Raw genomic sequence first — 14,357 nt, 5'->3', positions numbered from 1 at the left:
GATGACACGACCGGCGAGGACAGTCACGCGTAACCCGAACCACGAAAATGCCACCAAGTCACGGGACCTCTGGAAAGCAATTAAACTCGGGGACGGGCTTCGAAGTGGGCCCCATTCATTCCGACCGAGTCTCCGTAGTGCGGACCGGCAGTTTTGTACAGTACTCCAGCAAGCAACGACTTACAACAAGAATTGCCGCACTGTCTTTATCTCATCCATACCACCCAAGAAACATCACCATGTGGAAGCCTAATAGGCTGTTGTCGTCTCTTTCAGACTTGCAAAATGGTCGCTGTCTCAGCTGTCAATTGCGTAAGGCGACTGCGCACCTTGACAGACCTGCGCTGCGGTACTATGCCAGCAGCAGCAACGGCAGCAGCAGCAGCAAACCCTCGCCCACGCCAGCTACAACCAAAGTCCCTTCCAAACCCGTCTACTCTCCAACAGCCTCCAAGATTCCAACCCCAACACCCGGCCAAGACTTCGTGCCTCCGCCTCTAGACCGACCCATCGGGTCTCCCGTGCCTCCGAGTGAGGGACAAAACACCGGTGTCGACGAGCGATCATTCGGGCAACGACGAGATGACTTTGTTAACTACGAGAGACACTTGGAAAGACGGAAACAACTGTACGTCGCCTTTTTTCTGGGCAGATATCTCACCTCGTCGCAAGGTCCATCTCTATACACTTGCCTCTTCCCCCGCAAAAAACTCATGACCTCCTAACTCCTCTCCAACCCCCACCTCCTCTTTACAACACGAAGAAACAAAAACAGAAGAGACATAACTAACCACTCAACCCCGCCATCACAGAGCCCACCAAGTAGCCAAGCCGTATTTCCGCGAATGGAACAACATGCGCCACCACGAAGGCAAGAGCTTCGTGGCGAACACGCGGCTCTTTAAGCGCGACAAGGCCCTGTACTTCCCCAACATGCGGGGCATCACGCTGGCCTCGAAGCGGCAGCCGCGCGACACGACCCCGCTCTTCCGGGGCCGCATCACCGTGGTCAACATCTTCTCGAGCCTGTGGGCCGAGAACCAGACGTCGACGTTCACGCACCGGGAGAAGAACCCGGGTTTGTACGAGGCGTTTCAGGCAGCAGTGGAGGGTTCCCACGACAAGAACATCGTGCAGAAGGTCGACATCAACCTCGAGCAGAACCCGCTTAAGGGGGCGATCGTCAAGATGTTCATGTGGTCGATGCGCCGGAACCTGCCCAGCGCGCAGCACGACAAGTACTTCCTGGTGACCAAGGGCGTGGACGAGCGGCTGCGCGAGACGATCGGCATGATGAACTCCAAGGTCGGGTATGTCTACCTGCTGGACGAGAACTGCCGCATCCGGTGGGCGGGCAGTGGCAACGCCGAGCCGGAGGAGAAGGAGGCGCTGAACAACGGCGTCCGGAAGCTGGCGCAGGAGCGCCGCGTGAGTGTGGAGAGTGAGACGCCGGCGGCGGAGTGGGCCAGCGAGCAGAAGGCCGAGCAGGTGAAGAAGGCTAGGGTTGTGGTGCCTTGATTTGGGGCAGCCATGATAGCCAAGCATATGGCGGTTGGATGTGTATGTACATATCAAGTAGCATTGGTTGGGGGATGCCGCACTGTAAGATAGATACTAGGTATATGCTAGCATGCAAAAATATCGAGACACCTCTCCCAACACCGAAGAGGGAGATACAAACTATCTCCCCTCTCCTATTAGTATACTCTGTATAGCAAGACAAGAAACATTCCCGAACGCCTTCTCATACCGTCAAATTAATCAAACTCACTCTCAGCCCACAACCACCACCACCACCACCACCACCACCCTGCCCATATCCCCCCGGCCCAGTATATCCCATATCCCCAGTTCCACCCCCTCCCCTCCCAAACCATCCGATGCGATATACCCTCACCGCAAGAAATATCATCTCAAGAAGAACACCACCAAGAAACACACCCCGACAAACGCCCCCAGAATCACCGCATCCCTCCGCCGCTTATTCCCAATCTTCCCAATCAACGCATTCATGCCGGGCACGGCGCCCGCCGCGCCGACGATCCGCCGATTAATGCTCGCCAGCGTCTCGCGCTGCAGCCCGAAGTTCTCATTGATGGCGTACGCCTGGCTCAGCACGCCGTCGATCATGTTGTGGCTCTCGTCGATGCGGCCGCGCTCCTCGAGCATGTAGTCGGCCTCGGACTGGTTCTGGGAGCGGAAGGCGTCGATGTCGTGGCGGACATGGCTCAGCAGATTGGCGCGGTCGCGGGCCTCGGCGATGGCGGCGGTGATGCGGGCGAACTCGCGGCGGTGGTCGGCGAGGATCTCGCGGTGGCGGGCGAGGTTGTTCTGCTTCAGGGCGGAGGCGGTCAGGGTGGCTTCGCTGTCGAGGAGGCGCGAGAGGTGGGTTATTGTTGTTTCTCGCTTTTTTCGGGGAGTTAGTGAGAGGCGGAAGATGGGGGAGGGGGAGGGGACAGGTGGGTTTGCGCACTCGATCGAGGATCTCCTTCAGTTGGGATTCGGTGCGGAGTTCTTCTTCGGATGGGGTGGGGGGTGGTTTGGTTAGAGCGGCGTATTGTGAGTAGGTGTGGAAGAGGGTTTCGGTCTGTTTTTTAAAGTGTTAAAAGCTGTTGGGATCGCCAAATGTGTAGAGTGACAATGAGAAGAGGCATGCCTGAGTCTCCAGTGATCGGGCCTGTTGCCGCAGCTGTGCCCAGCCGGTACCGGTTGATGTAGCCATGAATATAGCGAGGTTGACGGATTAATGGGGTGTGTGGATCAAGAAGTAAGTAGAACCAGTAAAGTAGTAAGTCATGAATAGTCAGAGAACCTCCGTCCGGCCTGCGGAAACTAAGTTTCTCATCAACATACACACACACACACACACACACACACACACACGGGCTGTAGTTGACTTAGTCTACGGACTAGATGAGGATAGCTTTGGAGACTGGACTGGACTGGCCGCCAAGTCAGAGGATGACGCTGCCCTCCGTCCGCAGCGCCAGCGCCGGCGCCGGCGGCGCCCCGTCAAAGTCAGACAGTCCAGGCACCCAGGCCTACACCGCCCAGACCTACACCGCCCACCGTCCACCATCCACATCTTCTCCCCCGACAGCACCAGCCACACATCACGTGCCCGCTTAAGCCGCCGCACACCCAGAAAAAATCAAACCCTAGTCCCACAACGACCATCACCAAATTGACCCGGTCCATCTTCAATCCCCTTCACGTCGACAACCCGTTACGATACCGACACGAAGCCGCCCACCATGGTATGTTGGATTGCTGTTCGAGCTACGAGCACAGGGAACTGATATTTTCCACCAAATAGTCGTCCAAGGTCAAGGCTGGTCAGCTCTGGGGAAAGAGCAAGGATGACCTCACCAAGCAGTTGGAGGAGTTGAAGACCGAGCTCAGCCAGCTCCGTGTCCAGAAGATCGCCAACGGTGCCTCGTCGAAGACCACGAGAATGTGCGTTTTATAGCCCTGTTTTATGCCCCCTTGTCTTTGTGTGTGTATATGTGTTTGTGATGCGAGAAATTGCGACCTGTCGGGAAACCCGGAGGGAAAGGAGGAGGATGGGGAAGGGGATTCGATAAGACGATATACACAACACGACAACAAATCGAGAGCGACTCCGACAACACCGCGGGGATAAGAACATCAGAAGGAGTCACGATTCAACATGGAAGGAATTCGATCAAATCAACCACAATCAAACCCCGCATTCGAATCCACCCTGAAGAAGGGACAAGAAAAAAACTCGACATCAGACAGGCGCAATTCTCAATTTCGCATCGCATTCACAATCCCGACAAACCTCACACAGCACCTCAAAAACAAAAAGGAATTTCAGGACTGGAAATGCTGATTGATTCCCCCTCGCAAAAAACAGCCACGACGTTCGCAAGTCGATCGCTCGCGTTCTCACCGTCATCAACGCCAATCAGCGTGCCCAGCTCCGCCTGTTCTACCAGAACAAGAAGTACGCTCCCCTTGACCTCCGCGCCAAGCAGACCCGCGCCATCCGCCGCCGCCTCACCAAGCACGAGGCCACCCTCAAGACCGAGCGCCAGCGCAAGAAGGAGATCCACTTCCCCCAGCGCAAGTACGCTGTTAAGGTACGATATGCCACCATCCACCATCCACCACCCACCAAGCCAACCTGTTCTTCCCTCGGGCGACGAATGGGAACACCACAAAAAAAAAAGCACCCACACTAACTCTTTCTGCGCGTACAGGCTTAAATGTAAAGAAACCTTAAGGGGCAAAGGGATGGAGTTTGTTTTTCTTTGAAGACGGGGGAACACGCCAATTGTTCTGCAAACCAAAAGACTTGATGATGGAACAAAGGGGCGCGGTTTTGACCTGTGGCAACCTTGTGTGGGAAAGGGGGTCCGGTTAATCCATCTAGGGAAGAAGAGAAAGAAGAAGAAATAAAATTTTTTTATTGAAAATTGGTTAAACTTTTGTTGTCTTGCGGAAAAAGTAAAGATTGCAAATTAATCATTTGACTATAAAATTTTTGTTTCTCTTCGGTCTCTCTCTCTCTCTCCCTTCAATGAAAGGCTTTACATGACATGATACCACACACCTTTTCCAAACTTTTATCTTGCTTCAACGGGTAGTAGTAGAGGGTTGTCATTTCCCATGTGTAGAGTAGGATGATGGTGGGCATTGGTAGTTTCTTCAGATAGTAGACTACGTAGTACGTATCTGCTCCGCAGCCCCTTCTCATGCTGTCAGGATGTCCGTTTCTCTCACCACCCTTATCACGAGTAAAGTCCGACTTCAGATTTAACAGTGCCAAGACAATTGGTCTATGTACACACGCTCGTGACCTAAACTGTCCATACATCATATATCATACCTGAATTCCCCCCCGGGCCTTCAACTAAAGTCCACTGCACATGTCATGTGCACCTCTAGATTTCCGCGGAAGTGAGAAGAAAAGAATTAAGCCCCCATCGGCTTTCCCGCCTCCGACGAACCAGATCCAGCCTCCAGAATCCACATCCCACAACAAATGCACGCCCGTAAATGTCCGAGTTTGAAGATCATCCGGAACGCCAGCACCGAGCGCGGCGGATACGACCCCTCCGAGACCTCACAGCAACGCACACACCTCCTTCGTAACGGCTGGCCGGCCGCTACCCCCGTCGCCGCATGACCATCCTTCGACTTGATCTCACCCAGCGACGGTTGCGCAGTCCCATTTGTGGCGGGGTTCAGCCGGATGGGAATCTTCTTGATGATGTCCAGTCCGCGGGTGCGGCGGTACAGCTCCGTGGGGCGATCCGAGTCCACCCCAAGCCAGCTGTAGTCACGCATGTAGATATCCATGCGGTTCACGTCGGACCGGAGGCTTGGGATCGTCTGCCGCAGGATGGTGGAGACGGCGGTCACCAGGACCGGCGGAATGCGCGCGTTGACCAGTAACTCCTTCTCGGGGCCGGGGCGTTCTGCGTCGCCAAACCCGGCGCCGTGGTAAGCGTGGCGGACGGCGGAGTCGACGCCGGCGAGGAATTTCTCGTACACATCGATGGCAGCAGGCGACGTTTCTACAGCCTGGCAGATCTCCGCGTAATACACGCGAGCGTCGCCCGTGAGCGGGGCATTGGCGTAGCCGGCGTGAATGCCGCGCAGGCCACGGCAAATGAAGCGAAGAAAGGCCCGAGACATGCTAGAGAGGAGGATTATGAGAGAGAGAGAGTTGGTGGTTTTGACTGTCATAAGACATTGAGGTTAACTTTCATTCCTGAGACAAGAGTCGCCAACTTACGTTTCTGGTTGAAAGCCTCTTGGTCGGAAGATACATCTTCGAATTCGTCTGCAAGATTGAAAAGTTCGTGGAGGATATAAAGTGAAAAGTCAAGGGCCCATTTGGTGTTACCGAGGACCATACGAAGAACATCTATGAGTAGTATATGGTTAGTGAGGATCTCAATTGGGCGCACGGAGTGATCATACCAGGGTCATGGGGCTCTGCTTGAATCCCCTTATTATACTGAAAAAAGAACGGGTAGAGAATTGAGGCGTGGCGCAGTTGGAGGATAAACCACGAGACAGAAGATGCGAAGCCTCGCTGGTGATTTTTACCCTTGTTGCCCAGTGCAGCCTGAATGCTGAGACAACGTGGGATATACGGGTGGTTCATGAGCTTGTCCTGTTCCACGGTGAAGTTGCAATTGATGGGCAGCGCGCGGTAGACTTCGTTGATGAAGGAGGTTTGAGCGTCTGTAATTGTCGTTAGTCTCAAAACATGGCCATGAAAAGTACAAGAAGGGAACTGACCAGAGGAGAGTTGACGTATTAATATTAATAAGATATCGTCCGTGTTAACTTCACTTCCACATCCACGACAGAATGCCAATGTCAATGAAGCGATAGCTGCTGAGAATTTATCTGAATCATGATATTAGAGCATGAGCCGGTCTGACTTGGGTGGAATGACGTACTCTCGTCGTAGAGGCCATTGTCTGCTCCATACGAGTGCTCCATCACCCGAAGCTGGACGTGCCCGCTGCTGTCCAACATAACAGCAGCACAGGCGCTGGGTGAAAAGCTGAAATGAAGGCCTAAATCTAGTGCTTAGTGATACTCAGTATCGAGGGAAAGAATGAATACTGACCTGGAGTGTTGGGAGAATAATGGAAACCTGCTTGGGCCAGGCTAGTCACCGTGTTCGCATCATCAACTCCGTTGAATGCAGCCATGGTTTTTGGATCGTAAAAAGAGATAGAGCTGTCATCGTAGGTCACGGCTAGCACATTGGCATATTCAATGTGATCTATTGACACGACGTATCTATCACAAAAGATATCGTCTAATCGATTGAGGACAGCCTTGGCCTGGACGTATGTTAGCACTTCTCATTCCCATATTTTCGCTTTTTGCGAGAGACTTGCCTTGATCTGCATGCTATTTCTCTTTGTCGTGACTTCATCGAATTTGGGGTGGAGAGTGAGGGGCGCAGATTCAAGTTGCCATCGTACAATAATACTCGACGGTCCCTGCTGGTGTGGATGGTCAGGGGCGATCTGAGGGAGGATGGAAAATGTTGCAACGATCCACGGGGTTGCAGAGGACCCTGCCGCATTATCAGACGTTGGAAGGATGACGTCCAAGCGGGTGAGACAGTAGAGAGAGTTAGGAAAAGGTAGGTGAAGATTATCGGAAGGATCCCCATTGTTTCGCGCGGGACCAGGAACATTGCAGGAGGTCTCGACCTTACAATGTGCGAAACGAAAGCTGGGAACCGGAAATTGGGGAGGCGTTTGTTTAGGCTGCTGCGCAGGATCATACTGAGGAGGATTCCAGTTGATCTGTACTCGGTAGACACAGATCTTCTGGCAAGCTGAGTATGTGGCAACGAGAATCCCAGTTTGGGTCGCTACCAATGCCGCGTGGGTTAACATCCGGTCCGAGTAACTGGTGTTCTTCAGCTCGGCAGATATCTCGGCCCATTTCCCATCCGGGTTTTGATACAAGAGCTTGATCATTCCAGACCTGGTGATGTAGACCAGCGCAGCCTTGTTGGCTGGGTGGAAGGGACCAATTGGCCGACGACGATATGGCGAATAAGCCCAGCGACCTTGCACTTTGGCGGCTTGATAAAAAGCGTGCACCTGAAGAAGGTTAAGAGCATACTCCAGCAAAGCTTCCTAGGGTACTCACGGAGCGTTGGGTGTTCAACCACAGCATCCCGACTATCTGCGCACTATCGTCGGGTTCCAAGGACGGTGGTCGAAGCCCGTTGACACTGTTGAGCGCTATCGGAATTGAATAAATGGAGAGTCGGCCCGACAGATCAACTACAGCCAACTCAGAGCCAGACTCGTTCCAACTAAGATGCACCAAGGCGGTGCCACCATGGGCTTCCGTGACAGGCAGCAAGGGTGTCTCATCACTGAGCGTCCATTTGCCATCAGTCGGCTGGCACTGAAGATAACGGACATGCACTTTGGACGGATCCTGGGCGACGTAGGCAATGCAGCCTAATTTGGACCATGCAATTTTCCTGGTTCGGATGTTAGCTGGCAAAGTCTGAAGATGATCTGCTGTGGTGGGGGGGGAGGGGGTGCGACTCACTGGCAGCAACCGAGCAAGCGCATTTCATCCAAGCGCTCGGCCAGGCCTTTAGTGGAAGTGGTAGATGGCAGGCCCAGCTCCAAGGAGGCAGGCTCCCCGAAGAGATCGTCAACATTGATACCGTCCTCCATCATCAGGGGCATGATGGGGTCGGGGAAAGGTTTGATTAACAGTTATCAAAATGCCTAAAAGGGAGAGCGATATCGCACTGGCCCGGCAGCATAGTTTAAAGCGATAGACCCCGGAAACAGTCACAACGGGGGGTGGGGTGTTGAAGAACACGACTAGCAGACGCCAGGCAGGGCAAAATTGGGAATTGTTTCAGAGATCAGAGAAGTAAGTACCTCATAACCTCCCACTCTGCGAAGCTCGTAATCCACCCTTACTCACACACAGGGCGAACAAAAAGCATGAATCCAGACGATGCTCATGATGTTAGTTTCATTTGTAAGTCACTAACTGACTAACTAGTTGGTGGGCGTGGGTGGATCCCCTCCCCGGAGCCCCTTAGTCAGCGTCATGTGAGATCATGTGCTGCCTGCCGTAGCCGGGCCAACGGGCGAGCCAATCAAAACCCTCCCCCACTTCCGATTCACGCGACATCATCAACCCTGATCCAAGTCAAAACGTCTCCATGGATGGATGGATGGATGCAGCTGTGGGCAGGATGTAACTACGAACTACTAGATTAGAGATCGCTGCTCGGCAGTAACCATTCTACATGTGCTTTACGACAGATGGACGGAGTCTATTAGAGATTGGTCTTTATTAAGTGGACAGCTCTTTGGATGTGGCTGATACTCAGGTAGTGAGATCTGCACCTCAAGACGCGTCTCGGTGTGTTGTTGTTAGGTCCCAGAAAAGGGATCATGTTGGGATATCATCCTGTGTGCTAGCATGGGATCCATGCTATCGAGCTGGAAGTGTTGAGCGGACGGGGGCTAGCTGAAATTGGAAGTTTTTCTAGCCAGCTGGAGCCCTGAGCAACTTCAATAGACATCACGAAAATCAAAAATATGGGTTGATGACCACCGTCAGTCCCAGGAACATGTTACTTGAAGTTCGATGACTTGTCAATGGACTGCCAGACACAATGCGACCGGGCGACTTTGGGAGGGGGAACAGCAGCACTCACTCACTCACTGCGCCAGTTAACTAACCTGGACTATAAAAACTATGCTGGTTCCGCCAATCAGACGAAGTGGAGGAGGAAGTAGACACGGGAGTGTCGAACCGCGATTCTCTTCGCAGCGTAAGAGTCCGGTAACGAGATCAGCCAACACTGTGGAAACACACTCCCCCACTGCGTATGGCTTTACCAGAATTTTCGTTACCCTCTTCCTTTTTTCCATCTCTGCCCTGCCCTGTCCGATGATATAATAATATATAACTACCGTAGTTATCACAGCCTCGCCATGCAACAACGAGCCAGATAGCATCTATAGAGATACCAACCAACTATAACCGTCAACCCAATTAATTCATACATTCTTCGAAACATACCGACCGTTGCTGTCTTCTTAGTTTTCTCTTCTCTGGACTTCCACCCCCGCCTTTTACCCACTAGACTCCCGACAGCAACAGCAGCAGCCAGCATTGGCATTGTGCCCTATCTCTCTCTCTCTCTCTTCGACAACTTGGCTCCTCTCCTCTCTCTTTGCCCGTGGGTCAAAATAAACACGCTGCAAGCGAAAAAAGAGACGATCTGACCGGCAGCCGGACGGGTGTTCCAGTTCCAATTCCTTCAGCGTTTCCAGTTTTCTAGTTCCTTTCCTCCTCTCCTCTTCCTGGCTAGATTTCTTTCTCCTCCTTGTTGTTCCATTCATCTGTTCACCTATTCAGCCACCATCATCCCACTTGACCTCATCATTCTCCCTTGACCCCCAATAGTCACGGGGCTCGAGTGTTCTGTTCTGTTTCTGGTGTCTCGTCCTCGTCCTCTTTCTTCTTCCCTTTCTCCCTCTTCCTCTCTGTTTGAGTCGCTATTCTTTTCTTTTCCCTCCCCCTTCTGATTGTTAAATATCTTTACTTCTCCGTGTCTGGTTCCAGGTCGTTTGCCAATTTCTTTCCAACCCCCCCCCCCCTCCCTCTCCCCTCCGAACAAAGGAAGACTGGAGGGAATTAAATTCTCTGCTCGGAACCCGCGCCCCTTACCGGTCCTTCCTCGTCTGCAATTGATGTTCCAATTCTCTCATCCGTGCTCGATGCTACTCTCCACGGATCTCTAGTACGAGTACCCGACAACTTCCGTCCCAAACGCCGTTGCTGTCGACCGGCCACCTTTTTTCGTGTGATTCAAACTTTTTGTGTTTCTCTTTGCTCCTCAACCTTCTCCCGGTCTGACCAAATGGCGCCTACTTCACGATCTCGAACCCAGACCAACACCTCCTCCAACACCACCACCACCTCCTCCTTCAACTCTTCGTGTTCAACACCACACAATCAGCTAGCCTCTCTAGGCATGGATGATGATTCGGATTGTTCGAGCCTGAGCTCAGCTCCCCCCTCACCGATGACACCACCGGAGTTCTATCCGTCGCCGCCCCCATCGCAGCAAGAAACGGAGGAAGCTAGTAGTGGTAGTGCTGCCGCCCGCAGCCAAGACGACTTGCCGCCCGCTCGGAAGAAGCGTCGAGTGGCCGCCCCTAAGGAACGCTGCACTCAGCATCTTGACCTATCGTCTGGCGCCTCCCTCTCCTATGATCAGCAGCAGTCGCAGATCGATTATCTCGTCAAGACTCTCCGCCGTCATCGCAAAATTGTCGTCATTGCCGGTGCTGGCATTTCCACGTCTGCAGGAAGTATGCAACCTCCCTTGCCCTGATCATCACTCTGCCTCAAAAGAAACCCTTCCTATACTTCCTCCCCCCCTCCCCACCCCCCATACCACAATGACGGCGTTTAATTCTAATTTAATTGTTCCTGCTAGTTCCCGATTTTCGCTCCAGCGATGGTCTCTTCAAAACTCTTCAAAAGAAACACAACCTCAAAGCGTCGGGAAAGCTCCTCTTCGATGCTGCGGTGTATCAGGATGAAACCTTGACCGCTTCTTTCCAGGACATGGTCCGGTCGCTGTCGGAGGAGGCTGCCAACACCTCCCCGACCGCGTTCCACCACATGCTGGCTCGTTTGGGCCAGGAAAACCGCCTGACGCGCCTCTACACTCAGAACATTGATGGGATTGAGACATCAATGCCCCCGCTGGCCACCCAGATTCCTCTTAATGTCAAAGCGCCATGGCCGCGCACCATCCAATTGCACGGCAGTCTCGAGAAAATGGTGTGTCAGAAGTGCCGCCATTTGAGCAACTTTGATGGGAGTTTGTTCGATCGGCCGGATGCCCCTGAGTGTCCCGAGTGCGTCATCAACAACCAATTCCGCATGGACACGGGCCAGCGAAGTCACGGGATCGGCAAGATGCGACCGCGCCTCGTCCTCTACAACGAACACAACCCGGATGAAGAAGCCATCACCTCCGTCATGAATGCAGACATTCGCTCTCGCCCGGATGCTTTGATTGTGGTGGGCACGAGTTTGAAAATCCCCGGTGTCCGTCGCCTAGTAAAGAGCCTGTGCTCGGTGATTCGAAGTCGTCGCAACGGTGTGACCATGTGGATCAACAACGAACCCCCCAGTGGGAAAGAATTCGAGGACTGCTGGGATCTGATGGTCAAGGGGGATTGCGAAGAAGTCGCTCGGCTCGCAGGGCTCAAGCGCTGGGATGCTCCAGAGGAGGTATTTGATGAATGCAATCTGTCCGAGGCCGAGCGGGTGAAAAATGAGCAAGGAGAAGTCGAGATTGTCATCCAGACGCCCCGGAAGAAGCAGCGCACACCGACTGGGTTTCTTACTCCGTCTTCCAGCCATGACGAGGAGATTTCGAAGGACTTGTCCGAGGCACTATCCAAACCCGCGTGTCCCAATCCCGCTAGCCGCGGACGCAGTCTTCAGGACGTCCTCCAAGCCTCCAAGACCAACGGCACGAGGAAGGCTGCGCCCAAGAAAACTGTGCCAAAGAAGCGGACGAGGAAGACAGAGCCGGCCAAGAACTCGAAGATCAACAACTTCGGAAAAGTCACTAAGGCGCAGAAGGTCCCGGCCGACGGCGACAAGGCTGTCAAGTTGGAGAAGGAAGACAACAAGCCGATGGTTCCCCTGCCTCCGGGCGCTGCGCGCAATAATGGCCCGATGGTTCCTCAGCTGGTGGGCAAGGGCGAATCGACGCCTCCTCGGAGCACCAGCCGCTGGCAACAGCCGGAGACCATCTCGCCGAAATCGGTTCCCAATGGGATGAGCAGCCTTCTAAACGAGCCGGCTGCGTAAATACTGCTTGATGTTTTGTTTTTGCGGGATTTCAGTCGGGGATTTGTTCGGATCTGGTTTACGGAGATACCAATGATAGACTATTCGGGGTGCTGGCGTTTCAGGTGTTCGGCAGGAAATGGAGGATGTCCACGAGAGCATTTATTGATGGAAGGGAGGGCTGCGTCCGCTCTGGCTTAGCTCAGTTGTTTCTACCTCTACCCGAGCCTACGGGTTCAACTGTACTATCACAATGCATAATATGGCAACCGCTGGTGTTGTCGGAGGCAATTTCTATGGCATATGACGACTTTGAAGTACTAGGATAACTGTAGTTGATTTGGGTATCAACACGCATTTGTACATTGCAAGCATTAGACACGGATCTTTGCTGAAAAGTGGTCAACCCAATTCCCCCCTCAGCTGGTTCCCGGGCCCAGACTCATTCTCACTGTCGGTCTCATCCCCGTCGACATCCGGGTTCATGACTCTGGCGCGATGCCTGGCGTCGCCTCCATCCAGATCCTCGACCCGGTCGATATCGTCCTCCTCCTTGGGTTCCTCCTCGCCCTCCTCCTCGTCCTCATCCTCCTCGTCTTCGTCGTCGTCTTCATCCTCGTCATCCTCTTCTTCTACCTCCTCCACCTCCTCCGTCTCATCCCCATCCCCATCCCCCCGCCCCGGCTCCTCCTGCGTCTCATCCCCATCCGACATTTTCTGATCATCCTTCGCACCAGCAACGGCAGCAGCAGCAGCAGCACCCCTCTTAACCCTCTTCGCCCCGCGATCCTCGTCCTCCTCATCCACCTCCATCATCTCAGCAGCAGCATCACCAGCACCAGCACCAGCAACACCCTTCTCTCCCACCGCCACCGCTGTTCCCGAACTACCCCCCTGACCCTTCCCCCTCCTCTTCCCGGCCTTCAACTCCGTAAACGCATCCAACTCCTTCTCCAACCGCCCGCGGAACGAATCAAACTCCAACTCCGTTAGCGCATGGAACACGTCCGCCGGCGCGACCGTTCGTTTGAGGGTTGCCTCGTTGGCGCTGCACACGTTTAACGTCAGCCCCAGCCCCAGCCTTCAACAAAAAGCCCGGCGACGCCTATCCCAACCCACGGCCACCCCGACACTTGCCCGTAGAGTGACCTCAAGAAAAGAATGCAGGGGACGGGGGGGGGGAAAACGTACTGCGAACTCAAATACGAGACAAACACCGTCGCCGCCTTCTGGAGGGCTAATACCGCGTCCTTTTGGAGGGAGGTGTTGGGCGGGAGGACGGATTTGGCGAGGCGGATTGTGAGGGTGCGTGGGAGGAGGTAGTCCTTCTTTCGGGTAAGTATTCTACTTGTATGGTGGGTGTGGTTTCGGGGGATGGGATGTTGTGGGGGGATGGGCTGGGATGGGGGGGCAATAGCAAGGGCAAGTGCAAGGGCAAGGGCCATACCTCAATGCCTACGCCTGCTTCTGCGCGGGCTTTCAATTGCTGTTCGGTGGCTTCGACGGTTCCTCCGCTGCCGCTGGGTTTGGGTGTTGCTGCTGCTGTCGCTGCTGTCGCTGTGGTGTCGGGTTGAGGGGAGGAGGAGGATGGGTGGGAGGGAGGGGATTGCGTCGTGGGTGAGGGGGGCTCTGCTGCTGCTGCTGCTGCTGTCGTGTTGGAGGTGGATTTGCGAGCCATGTTGTTTTATATATCTCTTTTTTGGGGGGGGCAACTGGGTTGGGGTTGGGAGTGAGGGTTTGTTCGCGATCGAGTCTTTCGTCGAAGGCTTCTTGATGCCCAGTGGCCGATTTCCCTTCCTTTCGCACGGCGGTCAAAAACTCTGGGGTCTCGGAGGGTGCGCCGGTCGATGGGTTCAGGCTTTGGAGGTTTCTCTTTTCGAAAAGAACAATGCAACAGGTGATGTTGGATAGAAAAATTTGTGACCCGACTCAGTCAAAGTGAAAATGACGCGTCGCGAATGGGGATCGTCGGAAGGAAA

At 53.9% G+C, this 14,357-nt stretch overlaps 6 protein-coding genes across 6 annotated transcripts; 3 read left to right on the top strand and 3 right to left on the bottom strand.

Moving 5' to 3' along the window:
• Positions 1 to 143: 143 nt before the first annotated feature.
• Positions 144 to 1,637, top strand: BO95DRAFT_446269 (mitochondrial ATPase complex subunit ATP10). Its single transcript, XM_025587337.1, has 2 exons — positions 144 to 628; positions 813 to 1,637. Exons 1-2 carry the CDS (start codon positions 240 to 242, stop codon positions 1,516 to 1,518), a joined length of 1,095 nt encoding a protein of 364 aa, XP_025438640.1. The 5' UTR covers positions 144 to 239; the 3' UTR covers positions 1,519 to 1,637.
• A 220-nt stretch (positions 1,638 to 1,857) lies between these two features.
• On the bottom strand, positions 1,858 to 2,918 carry BO95DRAFT_446267 (putative vesicle transport v-SNARE protein Gos1). The gene is made up of 3 exons (XM_025587336.1): positions 2,657 to 2,918; positions 2,474 to 2,587; positions 1,858 to 2,406 (listed from the first exon to the last, which is right to left on the bottom strand). The coding sequence occupies exons 1-3, from the start codon at positions 2,720 to 2,722 to the stop codon at positions 1,909 to 1,911; spliced, it is 678 nt and encodes a 225-aa protein (XP_025438639.1). The 5' UTR covers positions 2,723 to 2,918; the 3' UTR covers positions 1,858 to 1,908.
• Positions 2,919 to 2,961: 43 nt separating this feature from the next.
• Positions 2,962 to 4,326, top strand: BO95DRAFT_517368 (60S ribosomal uL29 domain-containing protein; the record flags this gene model as incomplete). Its single annotated transcript, XM_025591895.1, has 4 exons — positions 2,962 to 3,117; positions 3,317 to 3,456; positions 3,881 to 4,106; positions 4,241 to 4,326. 4 exons carry the CDS (start codon positions 2,962 to 2,964, stop codon positions 4,247 to 4,249), a joined length of 531 nt encoding a protein of 176 aa, XP_025438638.1. The 3' UTR covers positions 4,250 to 4,326.
• A 434-nt stretch (positions 4,327 to 4,760) lies between these two features.
• BO95DRAFT_446266 (mediator of RNA polymerase II transcription subunit 16) lies at positions 4,761 to 8,513 on the bottom strand. The gene is made up of 9 exons (XM_025587335.1): positions 8,077 to 8,513; positions 7,663 to 8,005; positions 6,894 to 7,613; positions 6,617 to 6,836; positions 6,444 to 6,563; positions 6,280 to 6,390; positions 5,956 to 6,222; positions 5,768 to 5,899; positions 4,761 to 5,711 (listed from the first exon to the last, which is right to left on the bottom strand). The coding sequence occupies exons 1-9, from the start codon at positions 8,217 to 8,219 to the stop codon at positions 4,942 to 4,944; spliced, it is 2,826 nt and encodes a 941-aa protein (XP_025438637.1). The 5' UTR covers positions 8,220 to 8,513; the 3' UTR covers positions 4,761 to 4,941.
• A 2,075-nt stretch (positions 8,514 to 10,588) lies between these two features.
• Positions 10,589 to 12,399, top strand: BO95DRAFT_467147 (putative SIR2 family histone deacetylase (Hst4); the record flags this gene model as incomplete). The annotated part of the gene is made up of 2 exons (XM_025589268.1): positions 10,589 to 10,877; positions 11,006 to 12,399. 2 exons carry the CDS (start codon positions 10,589 to 10,591, stop codon positions 12,397 to 12,399), a joined length of 1,683 nt encoding a protein of 560 aa, XP_025438636.1.
• Positions 12,400 to 12,780: 381 nt separating this feature from the next.
• On the bottom strand, positions 12,781 to 14,341 carry cbfA (putative CBF/NF-Y family transcription factor; the record flags this gene model as incomplete). The annotated part of the gene is made up of 3 exons (XM_025584556.1): positions 13,826 to 14,341; positions 13,570 to 13,703; positions 12,781 to 13,426 (listed from the first exon to the last, which is right to left on the bottom strand). The coding sequence occupies exons 1-3, from the start codon at positions 14,054 to 14,056 to the stop codon at positions 12,781 to 12,783; spliced, it is 1,011 nt and encodes a 336-aa protein (XP_025438635.1). The 5' UTR covers positions 14,057 to 14,341.
• Between the last annotated feature and the right edge of the window lie 16 nt (positions 14,342 to 14,357).

Source organism: Aspergillus brunneoviolaceus (genome assembly GCF_003184695.1).
Source record: "Aspergillus brunneoviolaceus CBS 621.78 unplaced genomic scaffold BO95scaffold_69, whole genome shotgun sequence".
NCBI classification, from domain to species: Eukaryota; Fungi; Ascomycota; class Eurotiomycetes; order Eurotiales; family Aspergillaceae; genus Aspergillus; species Aspergillus brunneoviolaceus.
Note: the sequence above shows the minus strand (reverse complement) of the source record. Positions and strands in the feature narration are given on the sequence as shown.

Excerpts from the sequence above, each read along its gene's own strand:
- BO95DRAFT_446269 (XM_025587337.1), top strand. The coding sequence starts at position 240 with ATGTGGAAGCCTAATAGGCTGTTGTCGTCTCTTTCAGACTTGCAAAAT. Across the intron at positions 629-812 it reads TTGGAAAGACGGAAACAACT|AGCCCACCAAGTAGCCAAGC; the intron begins GTACGTCGCCTT and ends CCGCCATCACAG.
- BO95DRAFT_446267 (XM_025587336.1), bottom strand. The coding sequence starts at position 2,722 with ATGGCTACATCAACCGGTACCGGCTGGGCACAGCTGCGGCAACAGGCC. Across the intron at positions 2,588-2,656 it reads CCCGATCACTGGAGACTCAG|ACCGAAACCCTCTTCCACAC; the intron begins GCATGCCTCTTC and ends TTTAAAAAACAG. Across the intron at positions 2,407-2,473 it reads TGAAGGAGATCCTCGATCGA|CGAGAAACAACAATAACCCA; the intron begins GTGCGCAAACCC and ends CCCCGAAAAAAG.
- BO95DRAFT_446266 (XM_025587335.1), bottom strand. The coding sequence starts at position 8,219 with ATGCCCCTGATGATGGAGGACGGTATCAATGTTGACGATCTCTTCGGG. Across the intron at positions 6,391-6,443 it reads CAATGGCCTCTACGACGAGA|ATAAATTCTCAGCAGCTATC; the intron begins GTACGTCATTCC and ends ATCATGATTCAG. Across the intron at positions 5,712-5,767 it reads AGAGGCTTTCAACCAGAAAC|TCAAAACCACCAACTCTCTC; the intron begins GTAAGTTGGCGA and ends GTCTTATGACAG.